At 35.8% G+C, this 24,064-nt stretch overlaps 1 protein-coding gene across 1 annotated transcript in view; it reads left to right on the forward strand.

The window, feature by feature from the left end:
* The first annotated feature begins 1,121 nt into the window (after positions 1-1,121).
* The window catches only part of LOC145277617 (mitochondrial inner membrane protease ATP23 homolog), a 29,577-nt gene continuing 6,634 nt past the window's right edge, over positions 1,122-24,064 (forward strand). Inside the window, exons 1-4 of the mRNA XM_080129150.1 lie at positions 1,122-1,587; positions 7,986-8,031; positions 20,260-20,341; positions 21,197-21,331. Coding sequence (XP_079985276.1) covers positions 1,326-1,587; positions 7,986-8,031; positions 20,260-20,341; positions 21,197-21,331 — 525 coding nt within the window. The 5' untranslated portion in view covers positions 1,122-1,325. The remainder of the gene's footprint in view (positions 1,588-7,985; positions 8,032-20,259; positions 20,342-21,196; positions 21,332-24,064) is intronic.

Below are 24,064 nucleotides of genomic sequence, written 5' to 3' on the forward strand. Positions count from 1 at the left end.
TACAAGAAAAAATAATGAAACGAATTGAATGAAGGAAACAAAGAACTCAAATGCTGGAATAAAATAAACATGTTTATTTTCTGTTGAGAAATGAAAGTCTTGGGTGTACACGTGTTCATTCGGCCGTTGACGGCTACATGCGTGGAAAGAAAGGGGAATGCAATAGAGAAACGCAAAGTGGCAAGCCGGCCTGTGGAAAGAGAGGGTTAAGCTAAGTAGAGCGTCGCGCACATGTCTGTGTTGATGGACCAAAACTGAAAGGGAGATAGAGTGAGAAAGTCAATCCAGATTATGGAGATAGAAAGCGTATAAAGTGTACGTACTGTTTGTTAGCTTTTTGTCCCACATAGTAGCAAGTGGTGTGAGGCACGCGCGTGCGCCCGCCGAAACGGCGGTGGGTGGTGCGCCGACCACTCACCTCGGAAGGCGAGATGGAAAAAGAAGAAGCCGCTTATTGCTCTTTCTTTTATAGGTGTTTCTGGTGGTCTTTTGCGCATGTGTGGATTTCCTTTGAAAGGGGAAGTGACGTTGTCCTTGTGTGCGTACGTGTGCGCATGTGTGAGTACATGTGTGTACGTTAGCGTGTGCGTATATACACGTGAATGTGAGTGTATGTACACAAACGTGAATATATGTACGTGTGTGGACGTGGGCGTGTATGTTTGTGTGCGCGTATGTATATAGCTTGAAATGTGAATGCGTGTTTTTGTGTGAGACTAAAAAAGGCTCGCGCAGATCCGCGCTATTTTTTAAATCGTATTTCCAAATTTAATTAAAGTTTTATGATATGTTTTTTTATTCAGTTGTAAGGTTAGAGTACAGGTACAAAACACCCTCCCCTCCCCATGTTAAGAATGGCTTTTTAAATAATAACTTTATTATTTCAGCACAGATCACTCTCTGCAGGGCAGGAGTACTCAAAATGAAAATGAAATATATATATATATATATATATATATATATATATATATATATATATATATATATATATATATATATATATATATAAACCATTTTTTATTGCCAACACAAAATTTCCCATCGGATTCGGTTTATGCCGTCAATCTTAACCCTTACGATTATTTAGTCCGGATCATTTTTAATGGGGTAACTTTTCATCTATCACCGGCAATTTTTCCGGTGATTACTGTAAAGCATGAACATACTAACCATGTGTCTAGCACCCAACATAAAAATATAAGAATAAAACAATCTTGTAATATGTCATATCATATTCATATCGGAAATAAATAAATCTAATTAAGTTTATGTTTCATAATGTCATAAAGTGTTTCTAATTAAATAACGGCGCCTTCATCAGAATTATGGGTCATCCGACTGAAGACAAAAGGGCGGAGGGAGATGTTCGCGGCGAAATCCCAACGAGCCGCGAAAGCAAAGAACAAGATGCCAGTCCGTTCGACACTTCTAAATACAAATCATTCGAACAAAGTGAAGATTATGGATATTATTTTTATCCAGAAAGAGGCGAAGCCAAGGTGAAATCGTTTTGGGAAAATCTTTGGAGTGAAGGTCGAGGGAGAAAATTTAAATGCGAGGCGAATGTTACTTGGTGCGTTGAAAACCGTAAGTTTATTTGTTTTCATTTTCCTTTGATTTATCAATTGTATTTAATTTGTTACCGCTTGTGCTTGTATATATTAGCCCCCATGTCTGTCTGTATTGGCTCGGTAAAATTTGGTAACGAGTTACAGCAACAGCCAAAAAGCGGCTATACAAAATTAAACTACCTTGAAGTACCTCTTCTTGTTTCGTGTTATTTTTATTTGGGGGGGGGGGGTCTAACCTTGCTCACAGTTTATTATTGTTATTATTTATTTATTTATTTATTTGAGGGTTTCTGCGTGGTTCTTTTAAATTCAAGGGCATTTGTAAGAAATTGGCACTCAGAAGATTTCAGTTTTTATGGAGTCAATTCCAAGTATTAACGGAAAATCCGGAGTTAGTCCCAGAAATTTCCGAAGCAGTTTACGATTTAAAGGCCACCTTCTTTTCATATATAATCTCCTCTGTTCAGTTAACGGAGAAATTGTTTTAAATTTCATACATTCCCTAAGTAAACTTTGATGAAAATGAGAATGACCTTGAAAATCGTAACGCATGTATTATTGGCCGGGGGGGGGGGCTTGCGGAGAATGCTCTGTTTTATGAGTTGTAAAAATGGAATGGAAATTTAAATTTCGTTCCGTTTCAATCATTTTTTTATTGTGCCCCCCCACAAAAAAAAAAACGAAAGTAATCGAAAGAATAACATTCAACAATCATACTTATATATATATATATAAATTTTAAAAATGAAAGATTTTATTAACAAAAACGAAATGATTTAATTTATAAACGGAAAAGTCAATTTCGTATACCTTTTTGGTATTTTTTTTTTTTTTATTACATAAGTAACTCCCCCTTCAGCTTGTAATGTCGAGTCGACTTTTATAGGTTTTGGGGTATGCTTACAACACATAAACACTTCAACCTCCCCATGTTAACCCTACTAGATCTGAGTTACTGAACTAATTTATACCTGTACCTGGCCTCTTGGGCAAAATTGTGAAAAAATTTTTAACGCGTTAGTAATTTTTTGTCTTTCCTCTACCGCCAATATTCAGCCTTGATGTGCCACTCCACCCAATAGGTGGAGCCCTCCTTGATGCAGAAGTACTTTCTGCAGTGGGTGCACCAGAACATTGTGTTCACCTTCTTTTTGGGAGTGCTTTTCTAAGATACTCCAGGGTGCTGTCTGTTGTATCTCAGGTGTTTCTCCATGCACACAGCACAAATGTGGTCAGATGAGGTGCCAGAGGGAATTTCAGGGAAGTGGTTGCCTAAGCACAAGGTTCTTGTTGTCCTCTGCGAACGGCTGTAGAACGATAGTTTCCTACCAGTTTTAGACACAGTGTTTGAATGTATCTTGTAAAGTACAGAGGTTTTCTGGCAGTTCTTTGTGTAGAAATGGTACAGCACATAGGAGTTGTGGCAAGCCCACATGAAGAATTTGATGAAGAGGCGTCGGGGTCAGCAGTAGTGGTGTCATGAACACTGTAGGCAGGTCATCTGGTCATTCTTGTCGCAACCGCCCATGTACTTGTTGTAGTCCAAGGCAGCCTGTGAAATGCTCACTTTAGTGAAAGTACCGTCCTTTTTCTTCCTGTTGACAGTTGCCATTTTTACAGGATCATGGTAGTTGGAGATGAAGGTGATGGGCTTGTTGTCCTGCCATAACATACATGTGATGCTGTCCTAACAAAAGTAGTAACTTTCATGTCAAGAGAGAGTTTTTTGACTGCTTTGAGAGACTTTGGAAAGAATTTTCTGTTCTGCAGGAGAGTTCCAATAACCCCAGTTTGTAGGTCGTTCACAGCATATTTGGCCAGAGTCACTGAGTTGTAGAAGTGATCCTTGTGTGAGCTGCTCTCCATCCCAGCAGATGTCAAGAGACAGACAACAGTTCCCAACCGTATCTAATCCTAGAACTGGTATTGGTGCTTCCCCAGTGTAAACTTCTGCATCGAGAATATATCCAATCTCTGCTTCACAAAGAAGAAATGATTTGATGCCTCATTTTGTGGGCTTGTCTTTTATGTACTGTTTTATCGCCAGGCGATTTTGCGTGGGAATCATTCCCTCATTCAGGCTCAGATGTTGTCTGGACTAGTAGATACTCCAGAACAGGCCTGATCTGTAGATTCTTTCTCTCTTGTTACTGCTAGTATCCTCCTCTTCAACCATATGCAGGAAATTCCAGATGGCCAAGAATCTGTCTCGTGTCATGACATTGCGAAACCAATGAAGTCTCTTCCATCGCTTGATCAGTAATCCTGGTAGCTGGGTTTCACAGATATATTCCATGTAGATCCTCAGCCCAACAAAGGTTTTCATTTCCTCAAAAGAAACATCCTTGAAATTATTGCAGTAGTAGTAATTGGGCGTTTCTGCACACATTTGAGTGGCACGTAAATTAGTCTTCTCTGTCAAATTCTGTCGGAAGTCATCCTCGGTAAACAACGAAAGAAAATCAATGCGCTTGCTTTCTTCAGGAATGTTTACTAGCCCTTTCTCATTCTCATTGAAATCCAGATGTGGAGCTATAAAATTGCAACTCCATCCCTCATCAACCACACCAGAATCTCCCCTCTCACCTGATTGAGTGATACGCCCCCACTTTGAACACTCGATTTTAATCTAGGCCCACTTGCATCATCAGAATTATCATCACTTTCTCCTTCATCGATATATTCATCATCACTAGCGTTACTTGATTCAGAAACATACTCCTGATAAAATTCCCCTTTGTTTGAATCAGAATTTGTCACTTTATCCAACACTTGTTGCACCGTGAAACTCCTTGGTCTTGCTCTTTTACCTGTTGAAGTGCTTGGTTCATCACTAGCTTGCTTCATGGCTACTTTAGTCTACAAAACAACTCAAAACTCCACCAAAACAAAGGAAACCATTTGCAGAACGTTAGGCTTGCACTAAATCAAGGCTAAGCATTAATTGGGTAGCTATTTTTAGCTCCCTGACAACAAAAAAAATACATGGTCAGAAAAATACCGGTTTAGCGGTAACTTAATATAGCATTTTCAGAAATTACCAGTAACTCAGTCTGGTAGGGTTAAGAACGGCCTTCAGCATAGACATTCCCAACCTCCCCATGTTAAGTACGGCTTTTGGAATAGGCACCCCCAATTTTGTCAGCATACTCGAAAACCTATAAAAAGGTGACATGTTGAATGTGAACGGTGAGTTGAACGTAATGTAAAATTGTACCGAATTTAAAATGGAACGAAATTTAAATTTCTGTTCCATTTTCACGACAGCCATAAAACAGAGCATTCTCTGCAAGTTTTACCTTTTTTTTTTTTTTTTTTTTTCGTCTGTCCCTTGTTATTTCTTAAAACCACATTATACAAACATACATCTGACATCAAGGATAAGGTAAATGTTACTTTTAACTAGAACAACGCCAACCATTCTGATTTTAGGGGTTTTCAATGCCACTGAAAACGAATCTGGCATTTAATCCAGTTGCAAATTTACTGTTCTGTTGTTTTTAAAACCTGTTTCTAAGGAATATTTTCTTACGGAAAACTCATTTTGTAGCTGCTGCACATGCGGCCTCTTTCCCCAACAAAAAAACGGAAAACTGCCATGTTGTCAATATGTCCCCAACTATCATTGCGTGAGCGCATGAATACAAAAATAAGTAAAGGTGCAGCATCTTTCCACCCTCAAAAAAAAAACGGAAAATCATTTTTCTATATTAATTTAACATAAAATGAGCACCCACTTTTGGACAGCTTTTTTTTTGGGGGGGGGGCGGTATGCGCATACAACAATGGCTACCACTAATGTTATTCTTTATGTTATATCTGGAAAACTACTTATTTGTAGAAACTTTAAATGGAATATTTGTTTTCAGCACACCCGAAAACCCCTGGAAAATAAGTTTTTTTTTAATGTAGATTTTTGTGTTAGTCTGCCAGGCTACAGTTAACTATTTACATTGACCCCCACCTACACCCACCCGCCCTAACAATGGCATGCTCATTTTACGTTAAATTAATATAGAAAAGTGATCTCCCACTTTTTGAAACTATGATTTCTTCATATCTTGGAAACTACTTGTTTCCTAGAGTTTTAAATATTATTTTCATTTTTAGCACCCTCAAAAACCTGTAATCATAATTTTAAGGGATTTTTTTGAGGTTGAAAAGATGCTGCACCATTACCGTTATTTGTTCTTTTTTGCATAGTTATCGTGATTGAAAATATGTATCCATGTGCAAATTTTTTATTTGGTATTTATGCGCTCACGTGGTGGTGTTGGAAATATTGATGACATGGCAGATTTTTGGTGGGATGGGGGTGCATGCGCAACAGCTACAAAATGATGGTTATCCGAAAGAAAATATTCCCTAGAAACAGGTTTTAAAAAGAACAGAACAGTAAATTTGCAACAAGTTTAAATACCAGATTCGTTTTCCACTGCCTCGAAAACCCCTAAAAATACAAACTAGAATGGGGTCGACATTGTGTTAGTTAAAAGTAACATTCACCAAGGATAAACTATACTTATAAAATATTGGTTAAGATGTTAAACACCTCAAGAATTTCTGTACTTGCAGAGATTCTCAAGTTGGAATGTATGTAGTTACCCGAACAGAACAGGGCTTTTTCCTAACAATTTATTGTATACTAGCAAAGTCCCAACCTTAATCTTGAAAAATACTGTGTGCCGTCTGTAGGTTAGAGACCATCATCATGTCAGGTTTGATCATGATTGGTCCAGTGTGCATTGTAGGAGAGTGTATATACATAGCTTATGACCTTGACCTTGACAAGTGGTTTACACCATCCCTAGGTGGGGGGACCATCATCATGCCAAGTTTTCACACACCCAGAATTCCCCTCCATGATTGAAAAACTTTTAAACGATATCTGAATAACTGTCTTTGATGTTGCCAAATTATCAAGAACCTAGATGCCAACTTTTTCTAACATCCCAGTCATAGTACTCCAGAAACTACAGTCCAAAACAGTTCCTATGCTTATAATGCTGTTCAATCATTGCTTAAAGGAGAAATGCTTTCCATCAACCTGGAAGAATTTGTTGGTTTTTAGATTTGACTGAGTTCTCAGATCCACAAGTGGTCAGTCTTCAATGATGAAATCATAATTGATTAATCATCTCGTGCAACCTCGCTGAGGCCGACTGTGCTTGAGTTCCTATGGTTCAGAATGTGGTGCAAGCCAAAGAAGCCAGCTTAACCTGATGGTGTTGAATACTGTTCCAACAGCAATTATGAGCCTCGGCAAAAGTACCGGTCTAATCTCATTTATAAACTATTTGTTTACAAATATGAAACAAATTTCCACATACATGATATGTATGGGTTCACATGCCATAAAATCCAAAAATAAACTCATCTATTAGGATAAAATAGTCTTTTAATCTTGCGTGATATTTTCATAACATTTTGACCAATGTAACCTCCGACCTTCTTCAGGTGTATCTTGTCAAACTTGTCTATTCAGCCCAAAACAAGGCACAGTGCAACTGTGGCATAAGGAACTACTATTTGAGACCAAATTTGCAGGGATACTATGTAAAGAGTTTAGCAGTGAGATGTCTGTTCACATCATGCTTAAACTTCTGCATGTCAGGGAAACAGGGACCTGAGAGGGAATTCCAAAGTCGAACAGTTCAGGAGGAGAAACTATTTGAGTAAAAGGCTTCTCAGCATCTAGGAATCTGAACAGTATAGGTGCAAGATTTTGCAGTTTATTGAGTTGTTTTGTTTTTTTTTTACGTCGGAGGAGGGGGAGTACAAGTACTTGGAGTTCATCGGAGCACATTCCATTAAAATACTTGTAAAACAAACTCGGGAATCTGTGTCAAATTTTGAATGGAGCCCTATATTTAATCCACCGAGTTAGCATGCTCCCGCTCCATCAGCCATGACCAGGTATAAATTTTAAGTAATCCACGATTGTATTCTTAAGATCGCCCGCACTGAGGAATGACTTTAAACTTCTAGAAGAGTTTCATTTAGAACTGAATTTTACCAAATACTTAATCCATTACAGCAGACAAAGGCCCATGCCATGGCTTATGGAACGAGAGCATGATACTCCTGTGGATTAAATAAAAGGTTTCCTTTTGAAATATTGTGCAGACTTCTGAGTTCAATAGAAAGATTTCCGAATTTGACATGATACATTTGAAGAAAGTTTGCGGTTATATTGTTCAAAACTTTGTGAAAGTGACACTTCAGTGAGAACAGTAGTCCAAAAAATCCAAATTATCCATCTCCATCTAAAAAAAATTCAGGAATATAAAATGAATTTGTTATTTTGTAACAATACTTTTTTTCCTCTTCATTCTCTTTGCTATTTCATGGCTTTTTTGTTAGAAACCTAAACTATAACTTAATACATTTTCTTTTTCTTTATTCTTTTTTTAGACCCAATGGTTAAATTAATGATGCGAGCTTTAAAAAGTCGTGGTTGGTATGTAACTTTTTCTTATTGATTTTCATGTAGATAGTAGAATATCCTGTTAGTATTTTTTTTTTCTTTTTACTACAAAGTGACCGCTTATCAAGGCCAGAAGCCCACTCAAGAATAAAGTTAAGTTTTAGTTAGTTAGTGAGAACTTAATGATGATCAGTAACAGTGGAACTTGGGTAGGGCTTAGTTATTTAAAAGAACTTGAATAAGACTAAGTTATAGTCAGCCGAGAAGCAGCTCCATGATATCTTGCTCTACAGACGGACAGTTCCAAAAAAGAAACTCTGCTCATGGAATTTGCATTTAGTTTTAGGCAGATATAGAGAATGAGGGAAATTGTTGACAGTTGTAGTTAAACGAGTATTTGTAACAAACGTTTTACGGAGGAACTATGGATTAGAGCTCAGTCAAGCACTTGGCATGAAAGTAAAAATAGAGCAGATAGACTCACAACCTCTTTTGTGAGAAAGAGGCAGCATAGGAAAGCGAAAACGTCTTCGCCCACAAAATTCTGAAGATAGTTTTTGAACCCTGTTTAGGTAGAAGAGGGTACTCTTAGAACAGGAGTGTGCAACAGGTCGCTCACAAGACACAACCCAGCCTGCCAAACCAGTTAATATGGCCCTCAAATAGTATTTTATTTTTTATAATTATGCACTTTTATTTTTTATTTGTTTATTTATTTATTTTATTTATTTATTTATTTTTTTTTTTTTTGAGATCGTAAAACTAGTTTTATCATTTTTGAATTGACAATACAAAATATTACGGAAGTCAACAAACGTAGTGTGTTTTCATTTTAAAACAAGGTGCACAAAAGGTATTTTCAAGTAGGTTTATGTAAAAACTAGACATTGTTACTATTTCAGATAAGTTCTTTATTTAAATGTCAATAATTTTTAGTTACTGTATAAAAATTGAATCCCAGCACAATACAAATATTTCTTAAACATAAATTTAATTGTATGCATCGGAGTCATAATACCAATGTTTGTAGTTATTTTTTAATTAGTTACCTTGAACTTTAGCTTCAAACCTCATTTTCAAATTTGTTTGCAATATTTTGGAAAAACAGCATGCCTGTTAGCCAGTTAAACAGATATTTGTTTATTTTTTATTTATCCATTATTTTCATCATAATGTCACTGGAATTTTGTATTCATAACGTCCTCAACTTTTATCATCTTTATATATATATATATATATATATATAGCCAATAAAATTGCGAGGACGTTATGAATGTAAAAATTTTGTAATTTTTCTGACATCACCAATATGTTGCTTTTTGATTGGTTAACTTTTACTATCATAGTAAATAAAAATATGTATTGAATGAGTATAATACAAATATTTATGTTTAATTATTTTTATTGTGGAGGATTTTGTAGTTAGCTTGAAGCATTGATTGTGTTTTTGGACATGGCCAGTATGTTTTCAACAACTATAGACCATGATATTAGTGAACAAGGTTTGAAGTTGATGGAGAAGTTTGAACTGGACCCTTTCAAACTGTGTGGCTTGACAGCTGATGGGGAGGCAGGGGTGCTTAATGGCAGGAAAAAACTAATGGATTCACCAGAAAGTGTTTAGACTCTATTGATGCCGAAGGGATTCTTGTACACAAATGTACGGGATTTTCCTGATGTTATGAAAGATGTGGTGCAGTGTGTAAATTTTATTTGTGCTAGAGGACTGAACCATTAGAATTTCAGTCATTTTTAGAAGAACTGGCCTCTGAATACCCAGATAGTCTGTATTTTTACTGCAGTTCATTGGCTCAGTAGAACTGCTACTTTGAAAAGGTTATGGAATTTAAGGGAAGAAATTGAACAATTCATGGTTAATAAGCAACAAGATGTTACATGTTTCAGCAATGAGGACTGGTTAAATAACCTTGCTTTTCTAACTGATATCACAATATCTTGAAACAAATTAAATGTAAAACTACAAGGTAAGCAGCAGTTAGTGAACAAGATGTATGAACATATTTCTTCGTTTGAAAAGAAACTTAAACTTTTTAAGACAGTTGATTAGAACAACACTCGCCCATTTTGCTATTCTTGCTCTCAGAAAAGGCAGAAATAGCTGATTTTAAAATGTTCCAAATATGCTTAAAATGTTGACGAGTCATGCACTGAATTTACAGATTTGAAGATTTCAAGCTGTTTTCTCAACTCTATTATGTTGCAACAGAAGAAAGTCCTTAGAACTGTCAAATGGAGCTGATAGACTTACAGTATGACATGGACTTGAGAAGAGTATATGATACCAAAGATTTGATGGCATTTTACAAAAACTATGTGTGTGGAAAGTATCCAAATGTAGAGCAACATGCCAGGAACATGATTTCACTTATTTGGAAGCACATATTGTTGTGAACAAATTTTTTTTTTTTTTTTTTTTTCTTGACAAAATTAAGTTCACAAAACATCACTACTGAAATCAGCTCACAGATAGAAATTTATCAAGTCAACTTAGACTGGTTACAGCATCTGTCAGAGCAGACATTGACAAATTATGTACCAAGTTTCACATTAAAAAAATAATAAAATGTTTTTATATTGTTTTTATTTCTAAATGTATCCACACTATTACTGAATGTACTTACGTAATTAACTATATTTCTCATAAGTCTACAGAAGAGTTCATTTTCTTATGGTAACTGGCCCGCATTGTTGTTACAAAGTTCAAATGTGTCCCAAAATTAGAAAATGTTGTACACCCCTGTTTTAGGGGGTCATCCTCCTAGACTAGCGAAATAGAACTAGAATCAGAGGACCAGGCCTTTATGTGCTTCAGACTAAATATGCAACACAATATTAGCCACTTGTATTTTCTCTACCGCTCTCCCTCAAACCAAGACTGTACCCTAATAAAAAAAGTCTCAGACAGCATAGATATAGCACTCTCCCTCGATACTAGCGCACAAATACATGTATTTGGTGACTTCAATGTCCACCACAGTAACTGGCTAGGATTCTCTAATCACACAGACGTAGCTGGTAGCGCAACACATAGCTTCTCTATATCCCATTCCCTATCTCAGTTGGTTACATTTCCGACACGTTTCCCAGACCAGCAAGATCAACATGCCTCACTTCTAGATCTCTTTCTGACAACGGTTCCCAATGACTGTACAACAAATGCCCACAGCCCACTCGGGAATGCTGATCACGCTGTGATAATGGTAGAAATCAGCCTAAATTCTCGCCCTAAAACTGAAGACCCACTACTCAAAACAACGAGGTATTACAAAAAGGCTGATTGGGAAGCCATCAGGGAGCTCATCAGAGATGCCCCATGGCAAAATATCTTTACTCTTCCAGCGGAACAGTGTGCAAATTAGACCACTGAATGGTTCAAAACTGCTATTGAAGCACATGTTCCCGCACGGAAATTCTATAGCAAGCCCCACTTCCCCCAATGGTTTACTTCTGCTTGTGCAGCTGCCATTTGTCAAAGGCAGCATGCGTTCCGCAGATTCAACCGACATAAGTCCAGCTCAAATAAACAGAAGTTTATAGAAGCTAGAAATAATTGTAAGAGAGTGATAGAGACAGCTAAGACAGATTACTCTGAAACCACCAGAAAACGCATCGAAGCACAGAAATTAGGAACCCGGGATTTTTGGAAAATCTACAACAGCGTAGTAAATAATGGACAGTCAACTATTCCCCCACTATCAAACGATCATGAGGTTGCTTGCACGGCAACTGACAAGGCTAATCTGCTTGCCAGTCGGTTCGCCTCAAACTCCACACTGAACTCGGTACACCACTCACTCCCTGATTTTCCTCTGCGAACAGACGCCTCACTAGACGATTTGAAAATCACCCCTTCTCAGGTACATGCTATTATAAAAAACCTAGACACCTCAAAAGCATGTGGACCAGATCTCATCCCGGCTGTGCTATTAAAAAGATGCTCTGCCGAGGTTGCTCCAGTTCTGTCCAAACTTTACAATAAATGCCTTAACGAATCTTGTTTTCCCGACTGCTGGAAAACCGCCTCTATGGTACCAGTCTTCAAGAATTCTGGTGAAAGAACTGACCCACTAAATTATCACCCCATTAGCCTCCTCCCGCTTTTCGCCAAAATATTTGAGTCCTTAGTTAATCAAGCCCTAGTCCAGCACCTAACAGCTGCTAAACTCCTGACTGACAAACAATATGGATTCAGGCAAGCCCGTTCAACAGCAGATATCTTAACTGTAGTTTCTGAACATATATACCGTTCATTGGATAAAACAGGGGAGGGTAGAGCGGTGGCCCTTGATATATCTAAGGCTTTTGACAGGGTATGGCACGATGGTCTTCTAAGGAAAATTAGATCATATGGAATCACTGGAAGAATTCATAATGTAATTAAATCCTTCTTAAGTAATAGAAAAATCAAAGTTGTCCTCGACGGTCGTACATTCAAACAATACGACATAAATGCTGGAGTACCTCAGGGGTCTATCCTTGGACCTCTATTATTCCTGATATTCATAAATGACCTCCCTGATAAAATTGTTTCGGAGATGAGTATATTTGCCGATGACACCACTCTCTGTAATGAGGGGAAAAACAAATGAACACATATCCAAGGAAATGGCAGAAACACTAGAGGATGACCTCCAATCCGTAGTGGAATGGGGACAAAAATGGTTGGTCACATTCAATGCTGCTAAGACTAAGCTTGTTTCCTTCAATAAATACAAGAAACCTTCTCTACCACCAGTAGCAATGGCCAAGAACACATTACCTGAAAGTACTTCTTTTAAACTCCTTGGCCTAACGTTTACAGGGAATATGAACTGGAATAGATACATTGAGAGCATTGCCAAGGCTGCTGCAAGGAAGGTTGACTCCCTCTACCGTGCCAGAAAACTACTTACGCCTGACAGTATCCTATACCTCTATAAGACAACCATTCGCCCATATATGGAGTATTGTTGTCATATCTGGGCTGGTGCATCTGCTTCTTGTCTCTCGCTCCTGGACAGGGTTCAAAAGAGAGTCGCCAACCTGATAGGTCCTGAACTGTCATCTAGGCTTCAGCCTCTGTCCCATCGACGAGATGTTGCATCCCTCTGTCTGTTCTACAAATACTTCAATGGTGAATGCTCTGACGAACTGCAAACACTTGTACCTTCCCGACGTAACTACCCCCGACAAACCCGACAAGCTACTAAGTCTCATCCCTTTACAGTAGAGATCCCTAGGTGCAAGAAAGCCTTTTACTCCAATAGTTTCTTCCCCAGAACTGCAGGTCTTTGGAACTCCCTTCCGGGATTCTGCTTTCCCAACTGCAATGATATGCAGAAGTTCAAGTGTAATGTTAACAAACATCTTTCTACTCATCTCCCTTCATAATGACCCCGCTAATTAAGTCCCTGATAGTAGCCCCCTGCTTCAAAGTGGCACTGTGCCTTGTTTGGGGTGAAAATTGAATTAAAAAAAAAAAAAAAAAAAAAAAAAGCTGTGGCAGCAGTACTCTATTCTGGGTAGTTTTATTATTTATTTTTTTGTTTACCCCAAACCAGGCATGTTTACACTAAAGCATAAATGGCTACTGTGATAGGGACCAGACTTATCGAAGGAAACCTGGGTGGGGAGTTGAGTAGTAAGATGCTTGTTCACATTTCATTTTTGAACACTGGATGTTTGTTGGATATGAACAAAATCTAAGAAATACAGGGTGTCCATAAAGTCTGTGTGCACATTAAAATATAACTGTATTTGTGTTTGCAATAGAAATAATCTGTAAAAAGAATTTGATTTTGGAACAATTCATTTTAAAATTGCACTCAGACTTTATGTATACCTTATATATACATATATTTAATCATTCAAGCAGAAGAGGTACAGGGTGATCATCAAAAGTCTCCACTTTTTATCAATCCAACTATATTTAATACAGATAAATTTCAGCCTATACCTGACTTGTCCACCAAGTTTTGGCTATGAATGTCCAACAGTCTATTTAATTATCTTCCAATTGTTAAATAGCAAAAAGGTTCTGGGTTAGAGGGTGCTCTAAAATGAGGGGGCTAAAAGTGGAAATTGGCTTCCACTCTGAAGAGCGGTTTCCGCTCTGTCCCTGGGCATTAACATGAAGAGACGCAGGGTCTCCCTGCTAGCTGGCAGGGGAAGCAGGGATATAGGTGACTAAAAGTCGATCTGCCTAAATATGAAAATATCTTTCCCTCAAATTCATTCCTTCCGAGTCGCTCTTTCTCTTGCACAGATTTTTTTTCTGTCTTAGTTCTGTCATGAATAAAACTTTTAAAACCAAACCGGCATCTATGTGGTTCTTGATCAACACTCCAATTTAATATCTTTGACAAAACCTTTGTTATAACCATCGATTCATAGGTGTATAATGTTTAAATCGTGACAATAAGTAGGTATGTAATATGTGGAGATACTTTAGGTTATCAATTTCACACTCAGTGGACCTTCTGTAACATTGTTATTACTTTTAAAATATATTTATTTAATATACATTGTTATTACTTTTAAAATATATTTAATACATATTGTTATTACTTTTAAAATATATTTAATACATATTGTTATTACTTTTAAAATATATTTATTTAATACATATTGTTATTACTTTTAAAATATATTTTTTTAATATACATTGTTATTACTTTTAAAATGGACCGAATTTTCTGTGTAGAGACTTGCAAAAAAAAACTTTGACTCCAAATTTTTTTTTTTTTTTTTTAGGTGAAAGAAAAGTTATTTATTTCGTCCGGTTTCACCTGCAATTTGTCAACACATATGAGGTGCCCTAAATGAGTTTCCAGACTTTTTTCGTATCGGCACTTTTATTGATAGTACACACATGAAACTCTAATCCCCTTCAAAGTAATATCTTTCGGCTGCAATGCACTTGTCATCCCATTCCAATAACTTCTGGAAAGCCCCATGGAAATCCTCTTGTGTGAATGTGTCAATGATCCGTGTCAAGAATGAGCAATGACCCTTGTAAGGAAAACTTTAGAGGCTGTCGTTATGAGACAATTGACGAGATGAAAGAGCTTTAGTAGGGTGCATTCCAATTCCTGCTGTAGCTGTTCATTTGAACCTGAAATCATAAAAATTGGTCAGTTATATCATAAGATGTATAGTAATACCATACTAAATTTTCAAGAGTCTACGACAATTTAAAATGATTGTACGAAAAAATATATGGAAACTTATTGAAGGCATCTCGTATTTACAACAGAAATTCGCCATTCTTTATTTTTTTCAAATTTCACGTCTTTTAGCTACAACCCGCAGTTGTGTTGTCCGTAATTCTTCTCTAAGACCAACAGGTTGGTCAGCTCGCTTTCAAAGGAAGGAAGAGACATTGTGTGCTTGTCAAGCATACTTTTCAAATCACCACATTTTCTTTTCCCCCTTTTCTTTTTTTACATGCATTTAATTCCGTCACGTCACACCTACGGCTTAAATGCTGACGTGACATTAACTTAGCACGTGCGTTGTCAATATGTGTACATATTTAAATGGCATAGCCAGCAACTATATTACACTTATCTGTGGATAATCGTAAAGCTGATATCTGTCGAAACAATCTGCAACGATTTGTTAACTGAAGAGAAATGCCACGGGAGTGTTTTAGAGTTATTGACAAATGGTTGTTACATCAATTGCTGCTTCCAGCATAGAGGTGCATATTAAATGGTGATAAAACAAAAACTGTTGGGTGTTCATGATTGAAATTTGGTGGACAAGTCAAACATAGACTGAAGTTTATTTGTACCAAATGTGGTTGCATTGCAGAAACGGTTGTGGATTTTATTAATGGTTCCATCAGTGGCATTTTTAGAGGGTAACCTAGTATTGATCTACAGATCATCATCATCATATTCAGTTTAACGTCCATTTTCCATGCTGGCATTTGTTGGACGGCTTTTATAAATTGATTTCCAAATTAATCTATCTGGCCAGATCTTTTATTTATCTTTTTTTCTCAAGTTAATTCTTATCACTCTTTTGTTTCCCTTATGAACAGAACCTGCTACCTCAACTGTCCTACATCCATTAAACCATTCTTTCAACATAACCATACCATTGAAGTCTCCTGTTCTACATACTTAAAAGGAAATTAATCTGTAGTTTCATATTTTTATTATTTAAAATGTCTTTTGTTTTATATATGCATAAATTATTTTGTAACTGGTTCAAATTCATTACTCAATTCAAGTATTTAATTTCTTCTTTTTTTTTTTTTTTTTGTTCTTTTTTTGATAAAGTCTTAATTTGGAAGTGGAAAAACACATTTAAATGAAATTTTAAATTCATTAAAATAATATTCATTGGAAGCTTTTAAAGTAGATTATTTCATTAGAATGAAAAAAAAAGTAGAATCAATTTCTTTTTGCTGATTGGTTTCAAAATTAAGACTTTTTGTTAGATATCACAGTTGTTGTCACCAAAATAATTGTAATTATGTGTGTCTTTATTTTAACTATTTGCATGTGTGTTTCGACCCTAGCGATCAAAAACAATTTTGTTATTTTCATTAAAGTATCTTCTTACATTAATAACACTGTCATGCGACATAAGACCTGTTTCGGTGTAGGAAAAGTATCCTGATTCTAAATATGACCTTTATTTCTCAGAATTGTCAGTTTAAACAACATTTATCCTCTTGTGTTGAGTGTCATCCTCCCTTTTTATATTCTAGCGGTAATCTATTAACATGCCATTTTCCTTTAAAATATTTGTCCATCACTGAAATATCTCATGTTCATCACTCATATCACTAAGATTCTCCACAAAATTCTCGAAAGTGATGATTTTGGAAAAACTTGTACCTAATTCCACAAAAAGACTAGAAATTGATTTTCCATGTTTATGTGCATATAAAAATAGCCACGGATGTTTTTTTTTTGTTTTGTTTTTTTTTTAGAAGGCTGCAGTGTTATCATTCAGTTAATTCCACAGCAAGATAAAATATGAATAATTTATTCAGTCATGATCGTCCAGTAAGCTGAAAGGTCAAAGGGGGGGGGGGTATCATTTTAAGCACATGTCCTAATTCTTATCATGTTAGGTTAGATCATCTTTAAAACTGTTCTTCGATAGCAGCTCCTACTCAATTGTTGACAATTGTGTCCACTTTTTTAAAAAAAAATTTTTTTTACTTCAGTAAGTTTTAAGAGATCTCCTGGTAGATCCGTTTTTTTATTTGGCCTTCGAATATTTTGTCCTTGCACCTACCTCATTTTTCAAATCTTGAGTATTTGAAGCAGTGAAGGATTTTTTGCTTGTCCGCAATCGACCAATTTACTGTTTTATAATTTCGTTTTCTTGTGGTCTTTGCCTGGTTTTGCCAGATTCCAGGATCAGAATTTGTCTGGTCTGGTGGATTCTCCAGTGTAGTGTTGCTACCTGTAGTATCACTAAGAAAAGTTGCACTGTTATTTTCCACGTATGGCCCAGTGCATAGCCATGACGAGGAGACCTTTTTATCCTGGGCGTCGTCCTGCCAGTGTTTACTTTTTGTAATTTTCTTGTTCATATAGGTTTTTTGGGAACATTTGGTTGGAGTTTACTTCCTGAAAGAAGCATCATCGTATTTGTGTATCAATCTATGTCTCTTTGCATGGACATTCTGAGATACACTAATAAACCCCTTTACAGAGAGACCGAAGATACAGGAGGTCTGCATCTAGTAGGCTTTCCCATTCTAAGAGATCTGTGTGTCATTATTCATGTCTGACTAAATGTTATTGACTTCCTTTCTCATTACATAATAAGGGTAAAACATTTGACCCTTTATATTTATTTTATTTATTTGCTGATTGTTATTTTCATCTTCTAGCTGTTGTTTCACAATGTTTCAACCAACTATCCCTCTGACCTTCATCAGATCATAAACCATGATATTCTGAAACAACAACTAGAAGATTAGGATAATAGTCCGCAAATAAATAAATGAATAAATATACAAATTACTCATCTCAAAAGGATACCAATAATAAAAATAATATAACATTCGGTATGGACCCGATGATGGAAGACCGGATCAGAATGAAAAAACTTGTATATATAAGACCAAAAATCCAACCCTGATCGCCCTTCAGTGCTCGTGGCACAGTGGATAGAGACATTGAATATCTACGGTTCCAGGTGAGCATTATCTGAAGATAGCGGTTTCAATCTTATCCAAATCTGGACAAACATGGTGAGACTACAACAACTGTACTAAGTTATGGCTCAGCATTTCTATCCCATTGCAGTTTATCACCTGATGAAGAGCGGAAGGATAGTTGGCCGAAACATTGTGAAACAACTAGAAGAGGAGGATAATAGTCGGCAAATAAATAAATTACTCATCTCAATAATAAAAATAATTTGACCCTTTGATTTCAAACATGAGACCAGATTTATCTCTGCAAATATATTTCAGCTGATATTTATATGAGCAAACATTCCAACTAATATTTAAAACTTTGTACAATAAGTCCAGAACAAGGGAGATGTCATATCAATGAAGATTGCTTATATCTTTTTTTTATGACTCCCTAATTTAGAGTAATCCCATAACATGCACGTTTTATAAATATTTCTCCATTCAAGTAGCCATCATAACATTTTCCAAGTATTCAAACATTTAGACAATCAAGTAAAACAATATCATTTGATTAGCGTTAAATTATAAAGCAAAATTTAATTCTAATGTCAAAAAAATTTCTTTAATGAAATAAATCTTGTGTGGAGTGTGTTGTACAATGGGGTAAAAAAATGGCTAATTATCTTTTAATACATCCAAAACCAAACTGTTGTCTTTTCATCACCAACACTCAGATGCCTGCTTTACCCCAGATAGAAATGAATGACTCTCACATCAATGAAGCACCCGGCTTCAACAAACTTCTGAAATGGAAGACCTACATCAGATTTGTTGCCAAAATCACTGGAAAGATGGTTGGATCATTTTATTGCTCCAGAAAGTATCCCAATGCAATCCTCTACCTGACTCTACAAAAGTCAAATAAGATGAAGTACTGTTGCCACGTCAGGGGTGGAACTCCTAAAAACCTAAATGACAGGTTATAGGACTGTCTTCAAAATTTGGTAAGCGATGACTTTTTCGCCTCTCTACTTCTTCTTTTTCACAGAAGAGGCGTTGCAAGTCTGTCTGCTCTATCAATACTATTATAGTAGATGCTCGACTGAGCTCCAACCTATGGTCCCTCCCCATAAAACGTTCACAACAAATTCTCGCCTAGCTCAAACAACCACAAACAACTTTTCTCGCTGTTTATCTGTGCCCAAAACTAATTGAAAATCTATGAACAGATTCTTTCCTAGAGCTGTTTATCTGGAATGTAATACCGTTTGTCTGCTTCCCAGCTAACTATAACACACTTGTCTAATGTGAATAAATTCCTGTTGGATCGCCCATGTAGATAATCTAGCCTTACCCAAGTTCCACTGTGTCTGATCTTGTTTCACCATCTACCTAACACTTAACCCTTATCCTTCAGTGGCCTCTAGGCCTTGATACATGGTGATCTTCCAAGTAAAGAAAAAAAGTGAATTAGTTTTTCTCTCCAGATAAAAAATTGTCGGTGCGTTATTATTAACTATTTTATGCCGACTTAAGAGGAAATGGTATATTAATTTCCATTCTTTGTTTTGCTTCTACTGCTTATTAAATTGCTTTTAAGCAAAAATAATGCGCTTTGAATTAATGCTGTATATCTTTTGTCTAATTTTTCTTTATTTCTTTAAATTTATAAAGTATGTATCCAGTTAATTTTTTTTTCTCGATTACAAGTATGTCTAGTGTAAAAAAAATTTTAAATTTGCATTTAACGTTCAGTGTTTTGACGATTTGACATCATAAAAACTATTACCTTGGTAATGTGTAGTCTCCCCATTCCTGTTTTGTCAACGAATCATGTTTTCATTTGTGTAAAACAAACTCCAAAAATCACCATAACTCATATATATATATATATATATATATATATATATAATTTATGGCAATTAAGCTCCACAGACTTCTGTGTTTCATCCCAATAGGGAATCATAAAGCTAAAATGCCTATAGGGATGAAATGTGGAAACTTCTTTGAAGCGTTATTGTCATAAATATATTTTCAAACTTATTACATAACTCTACTCAGGTATTAAGCACTATTTAGGTAAATACTAAAAATTGATATATATTGTATATAGATCAATGTTTTTTTTTCTCCTGATTTATTTTCAGTGAAGTGAACTTAAGACGACATATTGCATGTGAACCCTGCATTGGTTATGTGAATGGTGGATTTGATCCCAATTTAAATCAGGTAAAGATTCAATCAATTCTTAATCTTAATTGTTCATAATTTTTTATCACAATGTTTCTATCCTAAATTGAACACGGAACTTAATTCTCTTCAATATTTATTCAATCAAATCATATTCTTTTCTATCCATCAAGTTTTGCCTAACAATTTTTCATTTTTAAAATTGACTTAATTATTTTTTAATAATTTGTCAAAACTTAGGGAACTAATTTTTATAAATACTTTTGAAAACGTTAAAAAAAAAAAAAAAAGATTTAATAATTGAATACATTTGATAAAAAAGGTATGCAGAGTTGCACTCCTCATCTTCTAAACTTCAATTTATGCTTGACTTGTCCACCAAATTTCAGTTATTAATTTCCAACAGTCTTGTATTGCCATCCACTGATATGCTGAGATACTTTAGTGATCATTTCCTCATTAGAAAGTGTGATCTTGATTGAGCTTCATATTTATCAGATCTTAATGCCTAATGGATTGAATTCTCAAAGTTAATCTTCATCAAAAACAATCTCCAGACTATTTCCTCAATTAAAGATGGCCACTGCAGTCACACCAAGAGAGAAATGTATCTATTATGGACAGTTTTTCAGTTGTGTTTATTGAATGATGATAAAATAAGGACTGTTGGGCATTCATGATAAATTTGGTGGGCAAGTCAGGCATAGTTTGAAGTTTATTTGTATAAAATATGGTCGGATTGCAGAAGGAATTGTGAATTTAGTACTTGTAGTTAAAAGGAACTTTTAAAGCATAAAACAAAATGCAATTATAGAATCTTTTTTTTTGTTTCAAATTCTTTAATTTACCTTTAAAAAAAAATCTGAAGATTGTGATTGTCAAATCAAATTTCAGGTGGTTGTATGCCAGAACACAGCGAAAAAGAAGTGGTTGTGTTGCAATGTTCTTGCCCATGAGTTTATTCATGCGTTTGATTACTGCAGAGCAAAAGTCAATTTTATGGATCTTCGTCATTTAGCCTGTACAGAAGTAAGAAAATAAATTCCATTTTTTTCATCTTTTTATTGTAAACATTTCTATTGTTTGTTACTGAATTTTTTAGATGAGGATTGATTGTTTATGATTGTTTGAACTATCGTTTTCATCTTGAATGTTATTCTCACATTTCACCCGATGTAACCTCCAACCTTTTTCAGGAAGGTCGAAGATTATTCATTCAAATTTAGTATATTTGTACCTTCATGCTAAGGCGCTTGCATCTACAACTTTGAGTTGAACTTTTTATTAAAAATAAAAACTCTGAAACCAATTAAACTATGAAGGATTGTACTTATTTTTATTAAAAACTAGCAAGGGTACCCGGCGTTGCCCGGGTGTGGAGAGGTGGTGTAGTAAGGAGGAAGCTCAAGAAAAAAAAAAACTGGTAGTAGCAGGGGTGTGGCCTGGGTGGAGAGAGGTGTTGTCAAAATAAATGGTAGTAGACAGGCTCAAACCTATAACGCGAAGGAGGAAAAGGTGAAAAAAAAAAAACTAACATTTTAGCTGATGCGTCCATCGCAAAACTAGAAGTCACGAGTGTTGGAATTAAGGGTTGTCAATCCAACGGAGACGATGACTTGTGAAAATGTCAAGTTCTGATGCGTCTGTCAAAAGTTTTTGCAAGACAAATGCACGCGCACACACACACACACACACACATTTTACCTTTTATATATTAGACTAGCGGGGATACTAGGCATTGCCCGGGTGTTTGCAGGTGTGTGTACTCTTAAAGCAAAAAAAAAGTTTTGGTAGGTAGTTAGGATCGAACCCAAAAGCCCTAAGGCAAAGTTGAAAAAAAAAACGTGAGACGTTAACCGCTCAGCCAGCAAGAAAGAGTAAGTGAAAGATTTTTGAATTTATTTAAATAGAATTAACAGGTGCCTGCTTAATGAGGTCAAATAGAAGTCGCGGAGTTAAAATTTAAGACGACGTAAGCAATGGCTATTCAGCAGTTAACATTTTCTGTGATACAGTTTTTAATGAGGTGAAAACCCAACTTTGGGGAGGAAAAGCAGCTCCCCCGTTTATTAGGGGAGTGTTGTCCAAATGAAAGCAATCATCTGATATGACGGTGAAAAGCCGACATTGACCAAATGCTTACATCACTTTTTGGAGACCACCAGGCCAATTCGAATCCAGTTTTGCTTTTTTTATACCGAATAGCAAAAGAAACACTCTGCAATCGAAAAATCTGGAAAATATAGCGTTTAAAAGTCAGGCAAATTAAATACACACACGACCCCCCCCCCATTGTTAAGTTGTACATATTATCATCTAGACAGCATATAAAAAGTTTTAAGGAGTGAGCCGACCGAGAAGCCCGGCGAAAAAAGCCTTTGGCGGACATACACAAAAATGCGCACACTAAGACACAATTTGACTTTTATCTATATAGATGACTACTAAGGCTTATAACAATAAAAAATGAAAATGTGATGATTGCAGAGGAATTGTAATTTTCTTCTTTTTTTTCTTTTTTTTTTTTTGCTATTAATAGTTTCATTCTTTATTTTGTTTTAATGTTAAGACTGTAACATCTTTAATAACATTAACATTTTTTGATAAAAAATACAATTCCTCAAAGTTGTGTTAGTTTCAGTATCCAAAATTATTTTCTGAAAAAAAATGAACCTCTTAATCAAACACAATTATCTCCCTCACATCAGTGAATGCTGTGCTTAATTATTAAAGCAAACTTTGAAAATCGAAATATTGAATTTCAAGTAAAACAAATAGTAGCCACTTCATGTTGCAATAATGAAAATATCCAAAATTTCACAAAACAATAAGGTAGAAAATTAATTATTAATGAAAAAAGTTTTCAAAGAAAATTTTTTTAAAAATTGAGTTTTGAAAAAAGTTTTCAAAGAAAATTTTTAAAAATTGAGTTTTGCAAAAAAAAAAAAAAAAAAAAAAATTAAGTTTGAATCGTTATTTTCTGAAAACTTTGAAAATCTCAGGCCAATTTAGCAAAACTAAATTTTTCGCTAATTGTCTTCAAAAGTTGTATTAGTTTCCCAAATTATTTTCTGAAAAAAAATAATGAATCTTAGTCAAACTGAGTTATCTCCCTCACATCAGTGATTGCAAAAGTGCGCATGTATAGGAACATGCCATTTTAATGTAGCATGTATTTAAGCAAATCGCACACACATCCATGCATACACCTTTTAACCAACGCATCAGTTGTCGCCCCTGTGGTGACCTCCACTTTGCCAACAGGTGGTGCTTCCTTTTTCCTCTTCCATTTTCTCTCTGTCTTCTTTCTCTTTCCACTCGAGACATGGAGCTGACACGCAACCTTCTGACTCCAAATCAGAAGGTTGCATGTTCATATCACGTCGGGGTCACCAGTTTGTGGGGGAGCCAGTGTGCAGTTAGTATACTGGTTGTATAGCTGGATCCCCTCATTGTAGGCTGCGTCTATGAACCGGTTACGTGAAATGGCTGCGTGTTCAATAAGCGGGATTGTTGGAGGTCGTCGTTACCAGGACAACATAATAAAGGAAACAATCAACAATAATGACACATGTTTGCCTTCAACTCAAACCTTAAATGTGAGCGGCACGCAAGTTACGGGCGCGCCTTGACCGGGTGTTCATCTTTTCTCAAGATAGGTTTTGTACAAACAAACTCTTACATACACAAAATGAACTTCCAAGGTATGCTTCTACGAACTCTCACATACATTCACACACGCATACACGCAACGAACGTTTA

The sequence above is a fragment of the Euprymna scolopes genome, chromosome 6 (assembly GCF_053919585.1).
Source record: "Euprymna scolopes isolate OS-2025 chromosome 6, ASM5391958v1, whole genome shotgun sequence".
NCBI lineage: Eukaryota > Metazoa > Mollusca > Cephalopoda > Sepiida > Sepiolidae > Euprymna > Euprymna scolopes.